Source organism: Tursiops truncatus, chromosome 14 (genome assembly GCF_011762595.2).
Source record: "Tursiops truncatus isolate mTurTru1 chromosome 14, mTurTru1.mat.Y, whole genome shotgun sequence".
Lineage (NCBI taxonomy): Eukaryota > Metazoa > Chordata > Mammalia > Artiodactyla > Delphinidae > Tursiops > Tursiops truncatus.
Genome location: NC_047047.1, coordinates 1,617,909 through 1,639,775, shown reverse-complemented (window position 1 = coordinate 1,639,775; position 21,867 = coordinate 1,617,909). Strand labels below are relative to the sequence as shown.

The 21,867-nt window shown below is 45.8% G+C and overlaps 1 protein-coding gene across 21 annotated transcripts in view; it reads right to left on the bottom strand.

Annotated features, from left to right (window-relative positions):
• The window catches only part of UXS1 (UDP-glucuronate decarboxylase 1), a 73,939-nt gene that overhangs the window by 34,720 nt on the left and 17,352 nt on the right, over positions 1–21,867 (bottom strand). For 9 of the 21 annotated variants that reach the window (XR_012325568.1, XR_012325567.1, XM_073790938.1 and 6 more), the window contains exons 3-5: positions 21,373–21,436; positions 20,284–20,327; positions 9,697–9,757 (exon numbers count right to left, since the gene is read on the bottom strand). Coding sequence is in view for 14 of the 21 variants with exons in the window: in XM_073790938.1 (XP_073647039.1) it covers positions 9,697–9,757; positions 20,284–20,327; positions 21,373–21,436 (169 nt within the window). In the remaining 7 variants the exon portion in view is untranslated. Of the gene's footprint in view, positions 1–9,696; positions 9,758–10,485; positions 10,761–20,283; positions 20,328–21,372; positions 21,437–21,867 lie in introns of those variants that run through there. The other 12 variants (XM_073790937.1, XM_033838872.2, XM_073790941.1 and 9 more) reach the window with 4 other exon arrangements.

Here is a 21,867-nt window from a genome sequence, read left to right as displayed (position 1 = left end):
ATCCCACATGCCGCAGAGCAACTGAGCCCGTGCACCACAACTACTGAGCCTGCGCTCTAGAGCCCGCGAGCCACAACTACTGAGCCCACGTGCCACAACTACTGAAGCCTGCGCGCCTAGAGCCCAAGCTCCGCAACAAGAGAAGCCACCGCAATGAGAAGCCCGCGCACCGCAATGAACAGTTGCCCCCGCTCGCCGCAACTAGACAAAGCCTGCACACAGCAATGAAGACCCAACGCAGCCAAAAATGAAAAGATAAGCAAATAAATTTTAAAAAATTAAAAAAATAAAACCAAAATAAAATAAAATGTTTCTCCTAATCAATTTCACCCCTTTAGGAAAGCATTTCAAAAAGAAACAAAACGGGCAGAAGCTTAGCACTCAGGCAGCCTCCTCAGGAAAATAACCACTGAACGCAGGCCTTTGAGTAACAGGGAGCGGACGGTGGGAAGAGAACAGACCAGGCCGCGCACAGCTTTGCTTGGCTCTGCAGTCCGTGACCTCTGCCCCGTGTGCTGCTTGTTCTTGTCGGGGCCAACAGGCAGCTGGCGGGTCCAGCTCAGGGCAGCACACAATCTCATGCCGCCCCGTCCATCAGCAAAAAAAAAAAGAAAAAAGGATGTCTTTCAGAACAAAACTCTTCTCTGTGCGAAGGCGTCAACAATTACTGAAGAGGCTTTAAGTTGCAGCAACCATATGCCAGCCTTGGGCCCCAAATGACTCGGGATGTGACTTAACCTATGAGGCGGCAGATGAGTCAGACACTGGGCTCGTGGACTGTGGTTATGCGTGAAGCGAAAAGAATTCGACAGTGCCCAGCATCACAGGAAAACCATCCCACGTGGAAATGACAAGAACTCTAGCAAGGCCGTGCAGGGTTTGTACATCTGCGCACAGCTTCAGATTTTCTGATCACTCTGACGTGTGGCCGCAGGGAGATTAGGAAAATCAGCTTTTCTTTTCACTGATGTATTTCTCAATTCATGCCTAAATACTTTGGGTGATGGAAATCACCCAAAAGATGGGTGTACAACTGGCTTTAGCGTCTACTCAGGGTGAGGCTTAGTAGCCACCCCAAAAGGCAAGAGACTTCCTGTAACTTCTAGAAGAAAAGGGAGATTTTGGGGGGGAAACAGTTTAACAGATTCACAAGTGTTATTCTGGTGTTTGGGACGCACGATCCTACACTGGACATGATGGCCAAGAACAGACACCTCTGGGTCCTAACCACTGATACGCCAAGGTCACAGATATACCAGGAGCGCCACAGACCTGGTGAAACGGGACAACCACAACAGGAGAAAATTAATTCAAAAGCCAATATTTAAGTGTCTGGATTTTGTCCTAAGGGCATACAGCAGATACGGAAACATGTATCCATGAAAATCTGCCAAAATTTAATAAGAACCGTGAGAGTCTGGACACGTGAGCCCCGGCTCACTCTGTCCTTCCACCCTCCACCCAGTGCAGAGCCGGTGAGAGTGTCAGGTGTGGCCAAAAATAGGGGCTCCCAGTGAAAGACGTAGCATCTCCCTAGGAAGGGCAGGGCCCCCGCATTCCACATTTCTCGTCCCCTTCGGCCTGGACTCCTGACCCCCGAGCCTGCTGGTCGAGCGCTCCCTTCCCCCAACCAGCTCCCACCCCCGACTCGGAGCAGAAGCTCCGCCCCAGGCATGGAAGTCTGTAATTGATGAGGCGCTACTGATCTCCCTAAAGGAACTGACTTTACTTGGAAGAGACAGTGGGGAAATTCAAGCATAAGGGAGATCAGGGTGGCAAGCAGTCAGGAGGAGGCTGGCAGCTCTATGATAACAGCTGGTTTAGAAGACGGAACCGGGGAGAGACCCAAGAGCCTTCCCGGGTCAGAACAAACCTCCAAGACTGGGCTCAGATCTCCCTCTGCAAAGGGGCCAGAATTTAATTAGGTAAAAGGGAGGAGCAATTTATAATGCAAAGCCCTGACGAAGGACAGATCACCCCACCGGCCAGTTATCAGAGCCTACCACACAAGGCCGACAGCTCAACAGAGCGATCGGGGAAGGAGACCGTGACAAGGGCCCTGCTGGAGCCACCGCCCTCCAGGTGACCGTGTCCACTCCCGAGGCTGCAGCCTCTGAGCAGCGGCCACCAGGCCTTCGCACTCCAGGGGAAACAGACGTCACCAAAGTAGACCAGCCAGGCCACCGAACAGATAAATAAGCAAACCAAAATAAAACAGGCCTCGGGGAAGGGGGCAGTCAGGATCCAGAGCTGCTGCAATGAACTACCCAGAATGTCTAGTTTTCTACCAAAAATGTCGAGACGTGCAAAGCAACAGTTGCATGTGACTCACGCACAGGAAAGCAACCCGGCAACAAAACTGCCTGCGGGACCCAGGTGACGGATTCGACAGTCTCCAAAGCAGCCACCACAAATACACTCAAAGAGCTGGAGGAAACCAGACTAAGGAAGGAAGAGACAAAAAGAGAAGTTAGAAGACAGACAGATGGGAATTCTACGCTGACAAGCACAGAAACCAAAAAGAAACGTGGGCCAGAGAGATTCGACAATCTTCTGGATCTGGAGAAGCACAAATCGGCCAACTTGACGCTGGACCAAAGGGGCTCATGCTCCGTGAAAAACAGAGAGAAAGGGCTTCCCTGGTGGCACAGTGGTTGAGAGTCCGCCTGCCAATGCAGGGGACACGGGTTTGAGCCCTGGTCCGGGAAGATCCCACATGCTGTGGAGCAACTAAGCCCGTGAGCCACAACTACTGAGCCTGTGCGCCTAGAGCCTGCGAGCCACAACGAAGAGAAGCCACCACAGTGAGAAGCCCACACACTGCAATGAAGAGCAGCCCCCGCTCGCCACAGCTAGAGAAAGCCCGCATGCAGCAACGAAGACCCAACGCAGCCAAAACTAAATAATTAAAAAAAAAAAAAAACAGAAAATGAGGAGAGTGAATAGAGCCTCTGGCAAACATGAGACGCCAATAACCACCCCAACATGTAACGGGAAAAAGGAAGAAAGAGGAACAGAGAAATGCTCAAGGAAATAATGGCTGAAACTCCCCAAGCTGACGAAACACAGTAACCTACACTTCAAGAAGCTCCACTAACTCCACGTAGGAAAATGTAAACACAGGTAGACGCACGCAGACACGTCACACTAAAAATGATGAAAACCAGAGACAAAGATGAAGTCTGAAAGCAGGTGCACTGGGTTGAACACTGTCCTGCAAAATGTATGTCCTTCTGGGAACCTCAGAACGTGACCTTATTTGGAAGCGGGGCTACTGCAGGTGTAATTAGTTCAGGTGAGGTCAGAGTGGATCAGGGTGGACCGTGAGTCCAGCGTGAGACATGGGGAGAGGAGCGCTTGGTGATGGAGGCAAAGGCTGGGGTGATGCCCCACAAGGCAGGGCTTCAGGGACTACTGGCCGCAACAGAGTGCAGAGAAAGGCTGGGAACGACTCCAGACAGAGCACAGCCCTGCCGACAACTTGGATTTACACTTCCAGCGTCCAGAGCTGGGAGCTCCTGTTGTTCTGAGCTACGGGGTTGGTGTAATTATTACAGCAGCCGCAGGAAACCGAACAACAGGAAAAGAGAATGACCCCTGAAGCGCAGGGAACCCCAGTGTGACTCACAGCTGACGTTTCATAACAAATGATGGAGAAGGCAGTAGAGAGACACTACAGCCGAGAATCTACAGACACCAAAGGTAACTTAGAGAGATAAAAAACAGAGAGGTAAGAAGTGAGAGAATTCATTGCTATCAGACCTGCCATACAAGAAATACTGAAGTCTTCAGGCACAAGGCAGACGATACTGGGGGGTGGGGGGAGAATAAAGTAATTGAGTAACTATAAAAGGCAATATCATTGCATTTTTTCCCCTTTTCCTCTTAACTGCTTTAAATTTAAAGACCAAACTACTTAGCACAACAATGTGGACACATTTAAAGCCAAAGAACTATACACTTAACAATGATTAATAAATTTTATGTTATATACATTTTACCACAACAAAAAAGAAAAAGCCGCTTGAACAAAATAATATATATAATTATATTATTTATCCTTTTAAAATACAGAAATATATTTGGCAACAATAGTGCAAAGAAGGTAGGTGAGAGCTAAGTTGTTTGCAGTAAGGAAATGACACCAAAGTTAACTCAAACCCACAGGAACAAATGAAGGTTGATAAAAACGTTATAAAAAGGTTAATGTAACAAATTCCATAAATATATCCTTTCTCTGCTTTATTCACTCAGCTTATTTAAAAGATAAACTTGTATAAAGTAATAATCGTAACAGTGTGTTGGGTTTGTAACATGGATAGAAGTAATACACAGAACTAATGTGGGGGGCATTTCTACACCTCACTGGACCACGGTATAAACCTGGAGCAGAGTCATGAGTTAGGGCATATGTGGTGAGCACTAGAGCAACCAGGAACAAAACAAATTTTTGGAATACAGTTAAAAAAAAAAAACTAAAGGAATTCGAATGTTATACAAGAGAAGATTTACTTAATGCAAAAGAAAACAGTAATGGAGAACAGAGGAACAAAGATGTGAGGCAAACAGAAAACAAAATGAAGTGGCAGAAATAAAAATCAACTATGTCGAAAATAACATTAAATGTGAATGGATTAAACAATTACTCAAAAGGCAGAACACTAGAAAAAATAAGATCCAACCACACACTGTCTAAGGAGGACACTGTCGACTCGAAGATATAACGCGCTGAATGTGAAAATATAAAACACAGCATAGAAACAACAATAAGAAAGACGGAGTGGCTACAATGCTATCAGACAAACTTTAAAACAAAAAATGTTCACAGATAAAGAGGGGGCATTTTATAAGGATAAAAGGGTCGATCCATCAGGTGGATATAACAGTTACAAACATTTATGCACCTACAACAGAGACCCAAAATACATGAAGTGAAGTTGAAAGAATCAGAGGGGGAAACAGAATTCAACAACAAAAACGGCAAACATCAATACCTCATCCTCGATACTGGACAGAGCTATGCAGCAGATTAACAAGCGAATAAAGCACTTGAAAAGCACGATAAGCCACCTGGACCGAACAGACACCTACGGAGCACTCCACTCAGCAGCAGCATGGGACACAGTCCTTTTAGGAGCACATGAAGTATTCTCCAGGAGAGACTATGCCCTAGGCCATAAAACAAGCCTCAACAAATTTAAAAGGATCCAGATCGCACAAGGTATGTTCTCTGATACAAGGGAATGAAATTAGGTATCAGTAACAAAGATATCTGAGAAATTCACAAGTATGTAGGAATGAAATGACACACTCCCAAGTAACTAATGGATCAAAGAATAAATTATAAAGGAAATTAGAAAAGACTTTGAAATGAATGACAATGAAGAAACAGCATTCCCAAAACTTAGGACATGCAGCTAAAGCAGTGAAATTCCTAGAAAGATACAAACTACCAAAAGTAACTCAAGAAGAAACAGAAAACTGCATAGGTTTGTAACAAGAAATTGAATTAAGCCTAAGTGCAGATGGCTTCTCTGGTGAACTTCACCAAACATTTAAAGAAGACTTACAGTAGGACCTTCAAACAACTCAGGGGTCAGGGGTGCCAAACAACCACACGGTGGGAAATCCAAGATAACTTTACAGTCAGTCCTCCACATCTGTGGTTCCACATCTGCAGATTCAACCAACCACAGATCGTGTAGTATGGACTGCAGTGTGTCTTTTTTTTAAATAAATTTATGTATTTATTTATTTTTCTTGGTTGCACTGGGTCTTCGTCACTGTGTGTTGGCTTTCTCTAGTTGTGGCGAGCAGGGGCTACTCTTCATTGCAGTGCACAGGCTTCTCATTGGGTGGCTTCTCTTGTTGTGGAGCACGGGCTCCAGGTGTGTGGGCTTCAGCAGCTGTGGCACGTGGGCTCAGCAGTTGTGTCTTGTGGCCTCTAGAGTGCAGGCTCAGTAGTTGCGGTGCACGGGCTTAGTTGCTCCATGGCATGTGGGATCTTCCCAGACCAGGGCTCGAACCCGTGTCCCCTGCATTGGCAGGTGGACTCTTAACCACTGCACCACCAGGAAAGTCCCTGTAGTGTGTCTTTACTGAAAAAAATCCACATATAAGTGCACTGGCACCGTTCAAACCCATGTTGTTCAAGGGTCAACTGTAATGCCAGATCTTCAAAGTCTTCCCAAAGAGTAGAAGAGGAAAAAACACTGCCCCACTTATCTTACGAGGCCATTATTACTCTGATACAAAAACCAGAAGAAGACCTCATAAGAAAGGTAAATTCTAGACCAGTATCTCTTATAAACATAGGCATAAAAATCCTCAACAAAATATTAGCAAATCAAATCCAGCAATATACAAAAAAGGATTATACACGGTAATCAGCTAGGATTTATCACAGGTATGCAAGGTTGGTTGCAAAATGAACAAACTAGGAAGAGAAGGGAACTTCCTCAACCTGATGAAAGGCATCTCTGAAAACCCACAGTTAACACGCCCTTGATGGTGAAAGGCTGAAACCTTTCCCCTGAGATCAGGAACAAGACAAGGACGTCTGCTCCTCCCACTTTTATTCAACACTGTATCAGAGGTTCCAGCCAAGACAATTAGGCAAGAAGGTGAAATACAAAGCATCCACATTGAAAAGGCAAAACCTAAACCACCTATAATTACAGACAACACGACCTGCATGAAAATCCTACGGAATCCACTGAAAACTATTAGACCCGACCAACAAGTTGAGCAGGTTGCAGGACATTAAGACAAAAATCAATTGTGTTTCTAATTACCAAGAGAATATGCAATATAAAAATGAAACTGGCAAAACTCGATTTATACTAGCATCAAAAAGGATAAGACACTTTAGAATAAATTTAACAAAGAAAAGTACAAAATTTGCATTCTGAAAACTACAAAAAAAAAAGTTAAAAGAAACTACTGAAGACCTAAATAAATGGAAAGACACTCCATGTTCAAGAACCAGAAGACAATACTGTTAAGATGGCAATACTGCTGCCCAAACTGACCTACAGAGTCCATGTGTCTCTGTAAGAACCTCAGCTGGCTTCTTTGGAGAAACTGACGGGCTGGTCTTAACATTCACAAGGAACTGTAATGGGTCCAGAACAGTCAAAATGATCTTGAAGAACCAAGGTGGAGGACCCACAATTCCCAGTTTCAAAACTTACTGCAAAGCTACAGTAATCAAGGCAGTGTGGTCCTGGCACAAGGATAGGCATATAGATCGACAGACAGAACTGAGAGTCCAGAAATAAACATTCACACTTATGGTCAGTTCATTTTTGACAAGGGTGGCAAGACAATTCAACAGGCCACGATTAGTCTTGTCAGCCAACAGTGCTGGACCACTAGGCAGCCGCATGCAAAAGGACGGGAGACCCTTATCCAAATCCACGTATAAAAATGAACACAAAATGGATCAGAGACCTAAATGTAAGATACTAAAGCTGTAAAAGTCTTAGAAAAAAACATGGCAAATCCTTGTGACCCTGGATTAGGCTATAACTCCTTCCTCTTTTTTTTTTAAATAAATTTATTTATTTTTGGCTGTTTTGGGTCTTCATTGCTGCCTGCGGGCTTTCTCTAGTTGTGGCGAGTGGGGGCTACTCTGTTGCGGTGCACGGGCTTCTCATTGCGGTGCCTTCTCTTGTTGTAGAGCACGGGCTCTAGGTGCGTGGGCTTCAGGAGCGGTGGCACGCGGGCTCAGTAGTTATGGCTCACGGACTCCAGAGCACAGGCTCAGTAGTTGTGGTGCACGGGCTTCTCGTTGCGGTGGCTTCTCTTGTTGCGGAGCACGGGCTCTAGGTGCGCGGGCTTCAGTAGCTGTGGCGCACAGGCTTAGTTGCTCCGCGGCATGTGGGTTCTTCCCGGACCAGGGCTCGAACCCATGTCCCCTGCATCGGCAGGTGGATTCTTAACCACTGCACCACCAGGGGAGACCCTAGGCTATGACTTCTTAAATGTGACACCAAAGCACAAGGAACAAAAGAAAAAATAAGCTTCACTGATATTTAACTCTTCAAAGAATACCATCAAGAAAGCAAAAAGACAACCCACAGAATGGGAAAAAATACTTGCAAATCAAGTATCTGATAAGAAACTTAGATCTGGGATAAAGAACTCGATAATGAAAAGAAAAAGAACCCAACTTTAAAATGGGCTAAGTGTCTGAGTAGACATTTCTCCATGGAAGATACAGAAATGGCCAATAAGCCCATGAAAAGATGCTCAACATCGTCAGCCATCAGGAAACTCAAATCAGAACCACAACGAGTGCGCACTTCACACCTACGAGCAGGGCTACGCACAAAGACCTATCATGACAAGTGTTGACAAGGACGTAGAGAAATCGGACTCCTCACACACTGCTGCGTGTCATGGGATGTGAAACGGTGCAGCCAATGTGGGAAACAGTCTGGCAGTCCCTCCAAAGTTTAAAGAGCTGCCACATGGCTCTCAGGATAAACGGACAATAAAGTGTGTCCTATCCATACAACGGAATATTACCTGGTAATGAAAAGATGTGAAGTACAGATAAGTGCTGCAACAGGAATAAATCTTACAAACATGCTAGCTGGTCACAAAAGGCCAAACAGTGCATTACTGCACCTGTATGAACACCCAGAATTGGCTCACGTCCACAGACAGAAAGTCAATTCCTGGTTGCCGAGGGGTGGAGGGGCTGCGGAAATGGGGAGTGACTGCTCACAGGCTCAGGGCTTCTTTGGGGACGAAACGTTCTGAAATCGATGATGGTTGCACAACCCTGTGAATGTACTAAAAACGACTGAATTGTACACTTTAGGGGGTGAGTTGCACAGTACATGAACTATATCTCAACAAAGCTGGCACTCCTACAAAATGCAAAGGGCCGATCTCCTTGGACACACTCTGCTGCACGGCCCGCACATGGGGTTCTTTCACCGGTGAATTTGTGTTCCCGTTTAACAAGCAGACACTAGCCGAGGAAGCCCCCAGTGTATTTATCAAGGTGGCGTGTGAACCAGCAAAGGGTTTAAAAACCACCGCTCCGGAAAGTCTCACATTTCCTCAGAAAGTTACACACAGGGTCACCATACGACCTGGTAATTCCTCTCCTAGGTGTACATATACCCAAAAGGAGAGGAAACCTATGTCCACAAAACCTTGTACCCACCCGTTATGTTCACAACAGCATTATTCACAATAACCTCAAAGGAGAAACAACCAACCCCAAACGCCCAGCAACTGATAACTGGATAACCGAAGTGTGGTACCACCACACAATGGAACATTATTCAGCTCTAAAAAGGAATGAGGTCCAGATTTGTCTACAGCACAGACGAACCTTGGAAACGTTGACGTTTAAGAGAAAGACCACACATTGTATCATTTGAAATGCCCCAAACAGGCAAATCCAGAGACGGAAAGTCGTTCTCGTGGTTGCCAGGAGCTGGGGGGCAGTGGGGTGGGATGGGAAATGACTGCTGATGGCTATGGGGTTTCTTTGGGTGATAAAATGTTCTGGCATTAGGATGTGGAGCTGGTGCAGGACTTTGTGAACGAACCATAAACCACTGTATACGCTGAACTGTATACACTGTACCGGTGACTTTTATGCATTGTGAATTACACTTCCATTTAAAAAGCAAATTCCTCGATTACAAATATGAATCAGATGTGTAAACTTACCAAAATTCTTTTACGGTCCTTCTCTGATAAAAATTTTACAGGCGGGTATTTCTGGGTGAAGCTGTATAACATAAAGAGATTATAAAAGAAAGAGTCAAACATCTCATGTGAATACTTTCTCTACTTGCCACCAAAACAAATGCCGGATTTGAGAACTGTTACTATCTGCTCCCCTCTCTTCTCCGAAAGAGGGCTGCGGCAACCAAGCAAGCACTGGTTAACCCTGAGCTCATGATCAACCTGCTTCTTGTTTACGATCACACAGGTGTGACATGCGATGCTGTCCCTGGACAGGGAAAACGTCAGGGAGTACCAGCCACCGGCAGCCAGGGCTGAACACAAAACACGGGAGATGCCGTGCCCAGGCCTGGGAGGAAGATATCGGCTGTGTGGGGTCACAGACCCAGCCCTGCCGACTGTACCCCCAGGAGGAAAAGAAGGTGTTAGGTAAGACTCTTCCCCTCTTCGGGCGGTTTCACAATTCCAGCCTCCCCTACCCAGCTGGGGGCCCTGGACAAAGCGACTGGGCATCAGCCCTTTCTGCCCACCATGGTCCGTCTGAACCTGTCTGGGGTCTCACCTTATCTTTCAATGCCTCTTGCCCCCATCAAGGTGCCACCAGTCCCCAACCCACACGGATGTTCCAGGACTGGGGCAGCATAAAAGACATATAAAGTTTCAAAAGAGAGTTGATAAATATAGACATGAAATATCCACTCTTAAAGTGCTTCGGTCAGAAACAAAAGGGCTTTTTAAAAAATGTGGAGAAAGTAGCTCTGGAGTTATTACTTTAACTGCAGATGTGCTGGGCGGGGGCCCTGTCTCCATCCGCTCCACACCCGCAGCCAGGACGTGGAACGCATCTCCTCAGTGGCTGAGCTGAACGGCGCAGGACAGGTGCTCAGACAGAAGACCTTGAAGCAGGTGCTTCTCGTCTCCTGACGGAGTGAAGCTCGCTGACAACAGAGCTGGGCGGGTTGGCAGTGCACGTGATCCCCCCGAAGGAGCTTCCAGACTCTCAAAAGGTCAAGTTCGCCATGCAGACGCCAAACACAGGCAGGCAGCTGGGAGACGCCCAGGGGATGGTGAGAATGCCAGCCTTCCCGTGTCAGTTCTGTGACCCCGTCCACACCCCTGGGGCAAGACCCCCAGGCGCTCTGGGCACCTCGGGTTTCCTGCTCCCTCGAGCCAGAGGGCTGCCCGCAAGCCGTCCTGGGACCCGGCCACCACAGCAAGCGCTTGATGAAGCGGGGCCGGGGAGGATGACAAAGCAAGCCCCAGCACTGGCCGGGGCAGCCCTCCCACCTGCCCGGTACACCCCGTTCTCCGAGGGCCCGACACCCCTGCTCCAGCCTCAGTCTGAGCTCCCAGCATCCACGGGCCCAGCTGACTCAGCTCCATCCCACTCTCCCCGCGCTGCCCACCAGCCGCTTCTCCTCCAGGCCGTCCTGACGCCTCCCTTCCCTCACCCACCCACGGAGTGTTCATCCCCTCCAGGCTGAAGGGTTTTAGAGAGAGTCACAGGGAGGGGGGGCCAGGGCTGCACCCTGGGAATGAAGTGGGTGGAGGGAACACAGGACAAGACTTGTGCATCCAGGAAGAGGTGGCCAATTTGTCCACTGAAACCGATTTTCATCCAAGTGGTGAGCTTGGAACAGTGCCTGCATGAAAGCTTAACATGAAACCAGATATGCTATTTACACCAGGCAGGAAGAGCAAACTGTTTTCTTATAGGAAATATCCTTAAAAGAAATAAAACTGAAGCAGACAGAGCCGCCTGACACAGTCACTGGTGCAGGATGACTAAGAAAACTGCTCTAAACAGTGTGTGCTAAGAAGCGCTTGATCTAAGAAACGCAACGCTGGCTGCTTTCGTGCCCCGTTTTTCTCTGACGTGTAACAACCAAGTTTCAGATTCCACGTGGGCGATCATGTTACTGAACGTTTAAAAACGATCTCACGGCCCTCGTTCCTCGCTTTGAGGACTCAGGGCACAAAGCTCTAGGCGGGAGCCAGGGTCCTCCTGGGTGTGCACCCCCAGGCTGTGGTGACAGTCGGGTGACCGAGCTGGCCATGCGAGGGGGTGGTGGCTCAGCCCCGAGCCCCAAGCTGGGTGAACAGGGCAAGGGCGAGGTGTGGGCTTCTCTAAGGCCAGGGCCCCTTTAAAATCCTACCCAGGTGTCGTTCACCCACGTATTCGTGTGTTAGGCACCTTTTCTGGAGCACCTGTTCCAGGCCACGCCCTGCGCTGGGGACAGAGCAGCCATGGGGCAGGGTCGGGAGGCCGCCCACCTGAAGCCTGCATTTCTGAGTGAGAAGCGGCAGGAAGGCAGAACGAAGCGTGAATTCAGTAACGGACCTTTCCTTACCCCCCAGATGGAGCCTACAGTCACTAGTTATCCCATTCCACACTCTAACCTTCCTCTTTGTTAGGAGAGCCTAGGTACTTTTACTTAGAATTTTAATTAGCATTATTACCTGCTATCTATTCAAAGAATGTTTAAAGATGTGGAGATGGAATGAAACAGCATGCAATCCAACTATTAGGAACTGGAGCGTGAGGTCAGGAGGACCGAAAGACCACAGAGTCACAACACTGTCAATCCACTGTACGTCAATAAAAAAAGAAAGAAAGAAAGAAAAGAAATCAAACTTGCCTGTACATTAGAATGACTTGGGGAGATGTGCGAACTCCCAAAGCCCAGCCTGCATGCTAGGCCAATGAGAGCATCATTGCAGGGGTGGGGCCCAGCTGTCAGTACTCTAAAAACAAAACACGGCAGAGTCCACGACCCAGGCTGCTCGGACGGCACCGAGCCCTGTGCCTCCCTGTGTAAATTGGTGCCGACCTGTCAACTGTGTCCTTAGCTCTTGGCGCCCCTCTGCCCCCAAGTGGCGATCATGTATCTCCTCCCAGTGACATTCTCACGCCGCCGGGGTCGGGGTGGCTGTGTGAACATTCCTATCACACAAAGTCAGGAGGACTGAAACTAGACCGAGCTCCTCCAACTTCCACAAGGTCACGTCCGCACCTGACCTTCTGACTCGCCCAGTAACCAGGGCCCAGCTGTCACCTGACTGGCTCGCCCACTGGAGGGACAGAACCCTTCCAGGCTGAGTCACGGCAAAGCAGCCCCGCGGGGCGGGCACTCACCCTCAGTGCCCAGCTTACTGGGAACTCTCACGGTTTCACAGGAATGAGTTACCAGAAAACTATTTCAGATTACAGTCATACGTGTGCGTCTCTCCCGAGTTAAAAGGAACAACAACATCACAGAAGTATCAAAGGGAGTTTGTATAATTCTCATAATTCAAGAGATCCTGTGTGCAAAGCCACTGCCTTAGAAGAGTTACCTAAATGATTCACGTTCTTTTCGTAAGAAAGTTAATGCTATTCTCTAAAGAAAATAATCACTGGTGGGCAGATTTTTTCTTTCTTTTTCAGCCAAGGTAAAACTTGTGGTGGGTTACTTCTTACTGTAAACTATTTATTTTTTAAACAGCTTCAATTAACAGTCCTCAAATTACAGCAGTCCTATGGAAGGCAGGATTTCTGGTTCCCATCCAATGAAATGTTACAGGCAGTGTCATTTCAGCACCGGATAGTGGCAAGAAAGAGAAAAGCACAAATAACAGCCTTCTATTAGTGATGGAATCAGTTAAAAAAACAAGTAACAACGTTTGCTCCAGGTAAGAGTTAAAATTGATAGCTTGGTGACCGCACATAACCATCAGCTGAGGGCAAGAGGAGAGTGAACGAGCACAGTTAGTCTGATGAATTTTCTCCATCCTCCTTTCTCCTTGATCATTTAATGAAAGCACCGAGATCAAAAAAAATTGCTCTCCATTTCTACCTTCTTATTCTAGACTTGATAACGGGCTCACACAAGGCTAAGCACATCGTCCAAACACATCCCAGGGGGAAAAAACATATACAAACTTTAATGAATGAATGTCTTCCTTTTTCTTTTTTAAAGCTCTTAAGACCCAACTGTTACTCCAGACACTTGGGAGTTTTCTCCACACCCTCAAGGGAGAGGTCCCCGTGTCCGAGGCCAAGACACAGATGGAGCCCAGACAGAGCATGAGCAGGACCCAGGACCTTCCTCTGGAAACCGATTCAAGTAAGAGTGTCCACGACCTAATACCATTCTTCCCTCCCAGCCACTTCGCCTGGACTCAGTTCTGGAAGCTTCCCGATGTATTGGCAGTATGGGGACAAAAGCAAACAAATGACTGAATGGGACGGATCACAGGCTCCCCACCCCTAACGTCCCATGGTGCTTCCAAGTGGCCCTGGGTTCCAGGCCCAACAAATGGCATTCCTACTTCGGAATCCTCTGAGATGGTCAGCAGGTGCTAGGAACCATCTGACCGCCTGCTGGAGCCAAAAGAGGGCACGAGTTTGCAGGAACTGAGAAATCCGCAGGGCTTGGGAAAGGAAGGTTTCAACACCCCTAGATCCTTCCTTCTACCAACATTCAGACTATTTGGGAATTTTACTGGCGGGGGGACCAATGACACTGATGTGGACATGTGTCTGCATCGTCACAGGTTGCAGAAATCAAACTGACAGAGGGCCTTAGAGGAAAGGCTTTCCCACAGGATCTGGGGTCGGGCTTCAGGAACACTCCTGAAAAAAATCAATTAACTTTGTGTCTCCACACAACTAGGGCACCTACCAGGCACCGCTGGGGGACCACGGACACCTAAGGGGGCGGGAGGAACCCCCAGCGACTGGCTTGTGGGATCTCAGTTCCCAGGCCAGAGGCTGGGCCCAAGCTCCTGGGGTGGGAGCTCCAAGTCCAAACCCCTGGACTAACAGAACCTCAGACCCCAGGAACATCAATCGGAACGAGGCCTGCCGGAGGATCTCATCTCAGCACCAAGACCCAGCTCTGTCCAACTGCCTGCAAACTCCAGTGCTGGACAGACACCTCAGGCCAAACAACCAGTAAGACAGGAATACAGCCCCACCCATCAAAAAAAAAAAAGAAAAAATGAAGTGACAAAAAAATACGTCACAGACGAAGAAGCAAGGTAAAATCCTACAAGACCAAATAAATGAAGACAAAATAGGCAACCTACCTGAAAAAGAATTCAGAGTAATGATAGTAAAGATGATCCAAAATCTCAGAAACAGAATGAGGAAAATACAAGAAACATTTTACAAGGATCTAGAAGAACTAAAGAGCAAACAAACAGTGATGAACAACACAATAACTGAAATTAAAAATACTCTAGGGCTTCCCTGGTGGCGCAGTGGTTGAGAGTCTGCCTGCCGATGCAGGGGACGGGGGTTCACACCCCGATCTGGGAGGATCCCACATGCCACGGAGCAGCTGGGCCCGTGAGCCATGGCCACTGAGCCTACGCGTCCAGAGCCTGTGCTCCACAGCGGGAGGGGCCACAACAGTGAGAGGCCCGCATACCAGGAAAAAAAAAAATACTCTAGAAGAAATCAATAGCAGAATAACTGAGGCAGAAGAACGGATAAGTGAGCTGGAAGATAAAATAGTGGAAATAACTACCGTAGAGCAGAATAAAGACAAAAGAATGAAAAGAATTCAGGACAGTCTCAGAGACCTCTAGGACAATATTAAACGCACCAACATCCGAATTACAGGGGTCCCAGAAGAAGAAGAGAAAAGGAAAGGGTCTGAGAAAATATCTGAAGAGATTATAGTTGAAAACTTCCCTAACATGGGAAAGGAAATAGTCACCCAAGTCCAGGAAGGACAGAGAGTCCCACACAGGACAAACCCAAAGAGAAACACGCCAAGACACATAGTAATCAAACTATCAACAGTTAAACACAAAGCAAAAATATTAAAAGCAGCAAGGGAAAAGCAATAACATACAAGGGAATCTCCATAAGGTTAACAGCTGATCTTTCAGCAGAAACTCTGCAAGCCAAAAGGGAGGGGCAGGACATATTTAAAGTGATGAAAGGGAAAAACCTACAACCAAGGTTACTCTACCCAGCAAGGATGCCATTCAGATTTTCAAGAGAAACTAAAACCTTTACAGACAAGGAAAAGTTAAGAGACTTCAGCACCACCAAACCAGCTTTACAACAAATGCTAAAGGAACTTCTCTACACAGGAAACAAAAGAGAAGTAAAAGACCTACAAAACCAAAACAATGAAGAAAATGGTAATAGGAACATACATATCAATAATTACCTTTAATGTAAATGGATTAAATGCTCCAACCAAAAGACACAGACTGGCTAAATGGATACAAAAATAAGACCCGTATATATGCTGTTTACAAGAGACCCACTTCAGACCTAGGGACACATACAGACTGAAAGTGAGGGGATGGAAAAAGATATTCCATGCAAATGGAAATCAAAAGAAAGCTGGAGTAGCAATACTCATATCAGACAAAATAGACTTTAAAATAAAGACTATTACAAGAGACAAAGAAGGACACTACATAATGTTCAAGGAATCAATCCAGGAAGATATAACAATTGTAAATATTTATGCACCCAACACAGAAGCACCTCAATACATAAGGCAAATGTTAACAGCCATAAAAGGGGAAATCAACACTAACACAATCATAGTAGGGGACTTTAACACCCCACTTTCACCAATGGACAGATCATCCAAAATGAAAATAAATAAGGAAATACAAGCTTCAATTAATTGATATTTATAGGACATTCCATCCAAAAACAACAGAATACACTTTCTTCTCAAGTGCTCATGAAACATTCCCCAGGACAGACCATATCTTGGGTCACAAATCAAGCCTTGGTAAATTTAAGAAAACTGAAATCGTATCAAGTATCTTTTCTGACCACAATGCTATGAGGCTAGATATCAATTACAGGAAAAAGAACTGTAAAAAATGCAAACACATGGAGGCTAAACATTACGCTACTAAATAACCAAGAAATCACTGAGGAGGAAATCAAAAAAATACCTAGAGACAAATGACAATGAAAACATGATGATGCAAAACCTATGGGATGCAGCAAAAGCAGTTCTAACAGGGAAGTTTATAGCAAACAATCCTACCACAAGAAATAAGAAAAATCTCAAATAAACAACCTAACCTTACACCTAAAGCAATTAAGAAAGAAAAACAAAAAAAAACCAAAAAAGTTAGAAGGAAAGAAATCAAAGATCAGATCAGAAATAAATGAAAAAGAAATGAGGGAAATAGCAAAGATCAATAAAAACTAAAAGCTGGTTCTCTGAGAAGATAAACAAAATTGATAAACCATTAGCCAGACTCATCAAGAAAAAAAGGGAGAAAACTCAAATCAATAGAATTAGAAATGAAAAAGGAGAAGTAACAACTGACACTGCAGAAATACCAAGGATCATGAGAGATTACTACAAGCAACTATATGCTGATAAAATGGACAACCTGGAAGAAATGCACAAATTCTTAGAAAAACACAACCTCCTGAGACAGAACCAGGAAGAAATACAAAATACAAACAGACCAATCACAGCACTGAAACAGAAACTGTGATTAAAAATCTGCCAACAAACAAAAGTCCAGGAACAGATGGCTTCACAGGCGAATTCTATCAAACATTTAGAGAAAAGCTAACACCTATCCTTCTCAAACTCTTCCAAAATATTGCAGAGGGAGGAACACTCCCAAACTCATTCTACGAGGCCACCATCACTCTGATACCCAAACCAGACAAAGATGTCAGAAAGAAAACTACAGGCCAATATCACTGATGAATATAGATGCAAAAATCCTCAACAAAATACTAGCAAACAGAATTTAACAGCACATTAAAAGGATCATACACCATGATCAAGTGGGGTTTATCCCAGGAATGCAAGGATTCTTTAATATACGCAAATCAATGTGTTACACCATATTAACAAATTGAAGGATAAAAACCATATGATCATCTCAACAGATGCAGAAAAAGCTTGACAAAATCCAACACTCATTTATGATAAAACTCTCCAGAAAGTGGGCATAGAGGGAACTTACCTCAACATAATAAAGGCCATATATGACAAACCCACAGCCAACATCATCCTCAATGGTGAAAAACTGAAACCATTTCCTCTAAGATCAGGAACAATGCAAGGCTGTCCACTCTCACCACTCTTATTCAACATAGTTTTGGAAGTTTTAGCCACAGCACTCAGAGAAGAAAAGGAAATAAAAGGAATACAAATCGGAAAAGAAGTAAAACTGTCACTGTTTGCAGATGACATCATACTATACACAGAGAATCCTAAAGATGCTACCAGAAAAGTACTAGAGCTAATCAATGAATTTGGTAAAGTAGCAGGATACAAAATTAATGCACAGAAATCTCTTGCATTCCTATACACTAATGATGAAAAATCTGAAAGAGAAATGAAGGAAGCACTCTTATTTACCACTGCAACAAAAAGAATAAAATATCTAGGAATAAACCTACCTAAGGAGACAAAAGACCTGTATTCAGAAAACTATAAGACACTGGTGAAAGAAATTAAAGATGATACCAACAGAGGGAGAGATATACCATGTTCTTGGATTGGAAGAATCAACATTGTGAGAATGACTCTACTACCCAAAGCAGTCTACAGATTCAATGCAATCCCTATCAAACTACCACTGGCATTTTTCACAGAACTAGAACAAAAAATTTCGCAATTTGTATGGAAACACAAAAGACCCCGAATAGCCAAAGCAATCCTGAGAAAGAAAAATGGAGCTGGAAGAATCAGTCTCCCAGAATTCAGACTATACTACAAAGCTACAGTAATCAAGACAGTATGGTACTGGCACAAAAACAAATACAGCTCAATGGAACAGGACAGAAAGGCCGGAGATAAACTCATGCACATATGGTCACCTTATCTTTGATAAAGGAGGCAAGAGTATATAACAGAGAAAAGACAGACACTTCAACAAATGGTGCTGAGAAAACTGGACAGCTACATGCAAAAGAATGAAATTAGAACAATTCCTAACACCATACACAAAAATAAACTCAAAATGGATTAAAGACCTAAATGTAAGGCCAGACACTATAAAACTCTTAGAGGAAAACATAGGCAGAACACTCTATGACATAAATAACAGCAAGATCTTTTTTGATCCACCTCCTAGAGTAATGTAAATAAAAACAACAATAAACAAATGGGACCTAATGAAACTTAAAAGCTTTTGCACAGGGGCTTCCCTGGTGGCGCAGTGATTGAGAGTCCGCCTGCCGATGCAGGGGACACAGGTTCGTGCCCCGGTCCAGGAAGATCCCACATGCCGCAGAGCGGCTAGGCCCGTGAGCCATGGCTGCTGAGCCTGTGTGTCCGGAGCCTGTGCTCTGCAACGGGAGAGGCCACGACAGTGAGAGGCCCGTGTACTGCAAAAAAAAAAAAAAAAACCCAATCCAAAAATGGGCAGAAGACCTAAATAGACATTTCTCCAAAGAAGACATACAGATTGCCAACACACACATGAAAGGATGCTCAACATCACTAATCATTAGAGAAATGCAAATCAAAAGTACAGTGTGGTATCACCTCACACCTGTCAGAATGGCCATCATCAAAAAATCTACAAATAATAAATGCGGGAGAGAGTGTGGAGAAAAGGGAACCCTCCTGCACTGTTGATGAGAATGTAAATTGATACAGCCACTATAGAGAACAGTATGGAGGTTCCTTAAAAAACTAAAAATAGAACTACCATGTGACCCAGCAATCCCAATACGGAGCACATACCCTGAGAAAACCATCAAAGAGTCACATACCACAATGTTCACTGCAGCACTATTTACAGTAGCCAAGACATGCAAGCAACTGTCCATCAACAGATGAATGGATAAAGATGTGGCACGTATATACGATGGAATATTATTCAGCCATAAAAAGAAACGAAATTGAGTTATTTGTAGTGAGGTGGATGGACCTAGAGTCTGTCACACAGAGTGAAGTAAGTCAGAAAGAGAAAAACAAATACCGTACACTAACACATATATATGGAATCTAAAAAAAAATGGTTCTGATGAATCTAGGGGCAGGACAGGAATAAAGGACAAAGGCAAGGGGAAGGGTAAGCTGGGACGAAGTGAGAGAGTGGCATGGACATATATATACTACCAAATGTGAAACAGATAGCTAGTGGGAAGCAGCCGCATAGCACAGGGAGGTCAGCTCAGTGCTTTGCGACCACCTAGAAGGGATGGGGATGGGGATGGGGATGGTGGCAGGGAGATGCAAGAGGGAGGAGATATGGGGATATACGTATGCATGTAGCTAATTCACTCTGTTATACAGCAAAAACACAACATTGTAAAGCAATTATACTCCAATAAAGATGTTAAAAAAATCATTTAAATATTTTTTTTTTCTGGAGAGAGCCCATAGCTTTCATCAGAAATACTTTTTAATGAGCAAAGGAAAAAAAGATTTAAAAACACTGCATCCGAATTTTATAGTAAAAATTGACGTTCTCGTGGAAAAGTCCCTGTCTTGAAAGTGCCTTGTATCTTTGAAATTACAGAGTTAATTACTCAGGTGAGATGAACTGACATTAGATATTGACCTTCTAAGGTCAGCAAGATATAAGTATTTTCTTAGACAAAAGAAAAAGTACACATACCTTTTTTCCAAATCTCTGATTTTCTCTCTTAGTGGTTCAACGATCTAAAACGAAAATAACCAGTATCAGTTTTCAAGCAGAAACCCAGTCCTCCACCACGTTCACCCACTCTGATGTTCCAGAGGGACAGGACGTGATGTGAAACAGATTTTAATTCCTTCTACGATTCACCTCCAACTTGAGGTTAAGTAAGACCCCGTGACTCACAATCCTAGAATCGAGATACTGAACTGCGTGTTGGAATCTCTCGCTCCAGAGATGCCTAAGCCCTCAGGACATTCACCTTTTTCCTTCCCGACCTCACGGGCAAAGTCAAAGGGGGTTCAGGCTCGTGAAAACAGGTGGTCACCACCCCCACTTCTCTTCAGGTGAGAGAGAGGACGCCCGGGGGCTGCCCCCGGTGTGCCGCCTGCCATCAGCACAGCGCCCGCGTCGCAGGCCGTGCGTCCACTGCATTCGCGGGCCAGGGCCGGGGCTGCACAGGACGGCCGGTATGTGGCTCCAAGTCACCGTGAGCAGCTCCCAGTGCTCCCGCAGCCCAGATTACAACAGTCTGTCTGCACCGACGCTGGACTAAAACACGAGCAATTATTTTAACCAGAAGGTGTGACGTGGGCTAGAGTTGCCGGCTTTCAGTGAGGCAGGCCGCAGCCTCCCCTCCGCTCGTGCGCCCGCCCTGCTCTGTGTGTCCCCGGGTCCTCGCAAACGAGCCGGGCCGTGTTTCCTGCTGGCACCTGCTCAGGTGAGTGGAGGGTGGCCCCTGCCCCCATCCCTGGTGAAGGTCCTCACTGCCGTTCCTCTAAGGAAGCCTGGAAAGGCTCCCCTGAAAAGTCACGTAAGAGCTTAAATCCATCTTGCCTGGAGGGCAGATCTAACACACTGCACCTTAACAAATGGACAAATGCCCACACAGGTGCGGCCACAGCCTAACAAAGTCCTTCTTAAATGAGGGAATGATTTCCTGCGAGACGGTTTCAGAATCACAGGTCAGCATCAAGCAGCCACGATAAAGATACCAGCGCAAGCAAAGGGACTGAAGTGGACCAATGAGCAGGAAAAGGAGGGGCAAAGTCTGGAAAAGAGACTAACCTCTTCAATCCTGCTTTCAATCTTGAGTTCACCATTTTCCTGGATGGACCTGTTGAGTAGAAAACTACAAAACTGAGACCAGGAAGACTTTGTGACTCCCAGGTGTATTTCTGAACAAACCACCGCAACACAGGCCAAAGGGTGCACGTCGCCCCCTCCTCCCCAGGAACCCATCCCGGGCACCAACCCCCCAGGATGGCGGGGGAGGAGGGGGCTGGGGGTAGCCCCTCAGCGCCGTACCCCAGGCTCACCACCACCTGACGGGGCGCTTCTGTTAAACTAAGACCATCTCACTTTCACATTCCACCCAACACGGGATTGTAAATTAGAGGCAGGAAGCGTGTCTATAGGGAGTACAAGTTTCTCTGCTGGGCTTTCCTGGGATTTAATGCAAAATGGAGTTTTTCCAAGTGCAAAGACAGAGCTCCTTTAATGGGGCCTGAGCAGCCCTCCAGCCACACACAGGGGCCTCTGTCAGGAGACACACACCAGCCC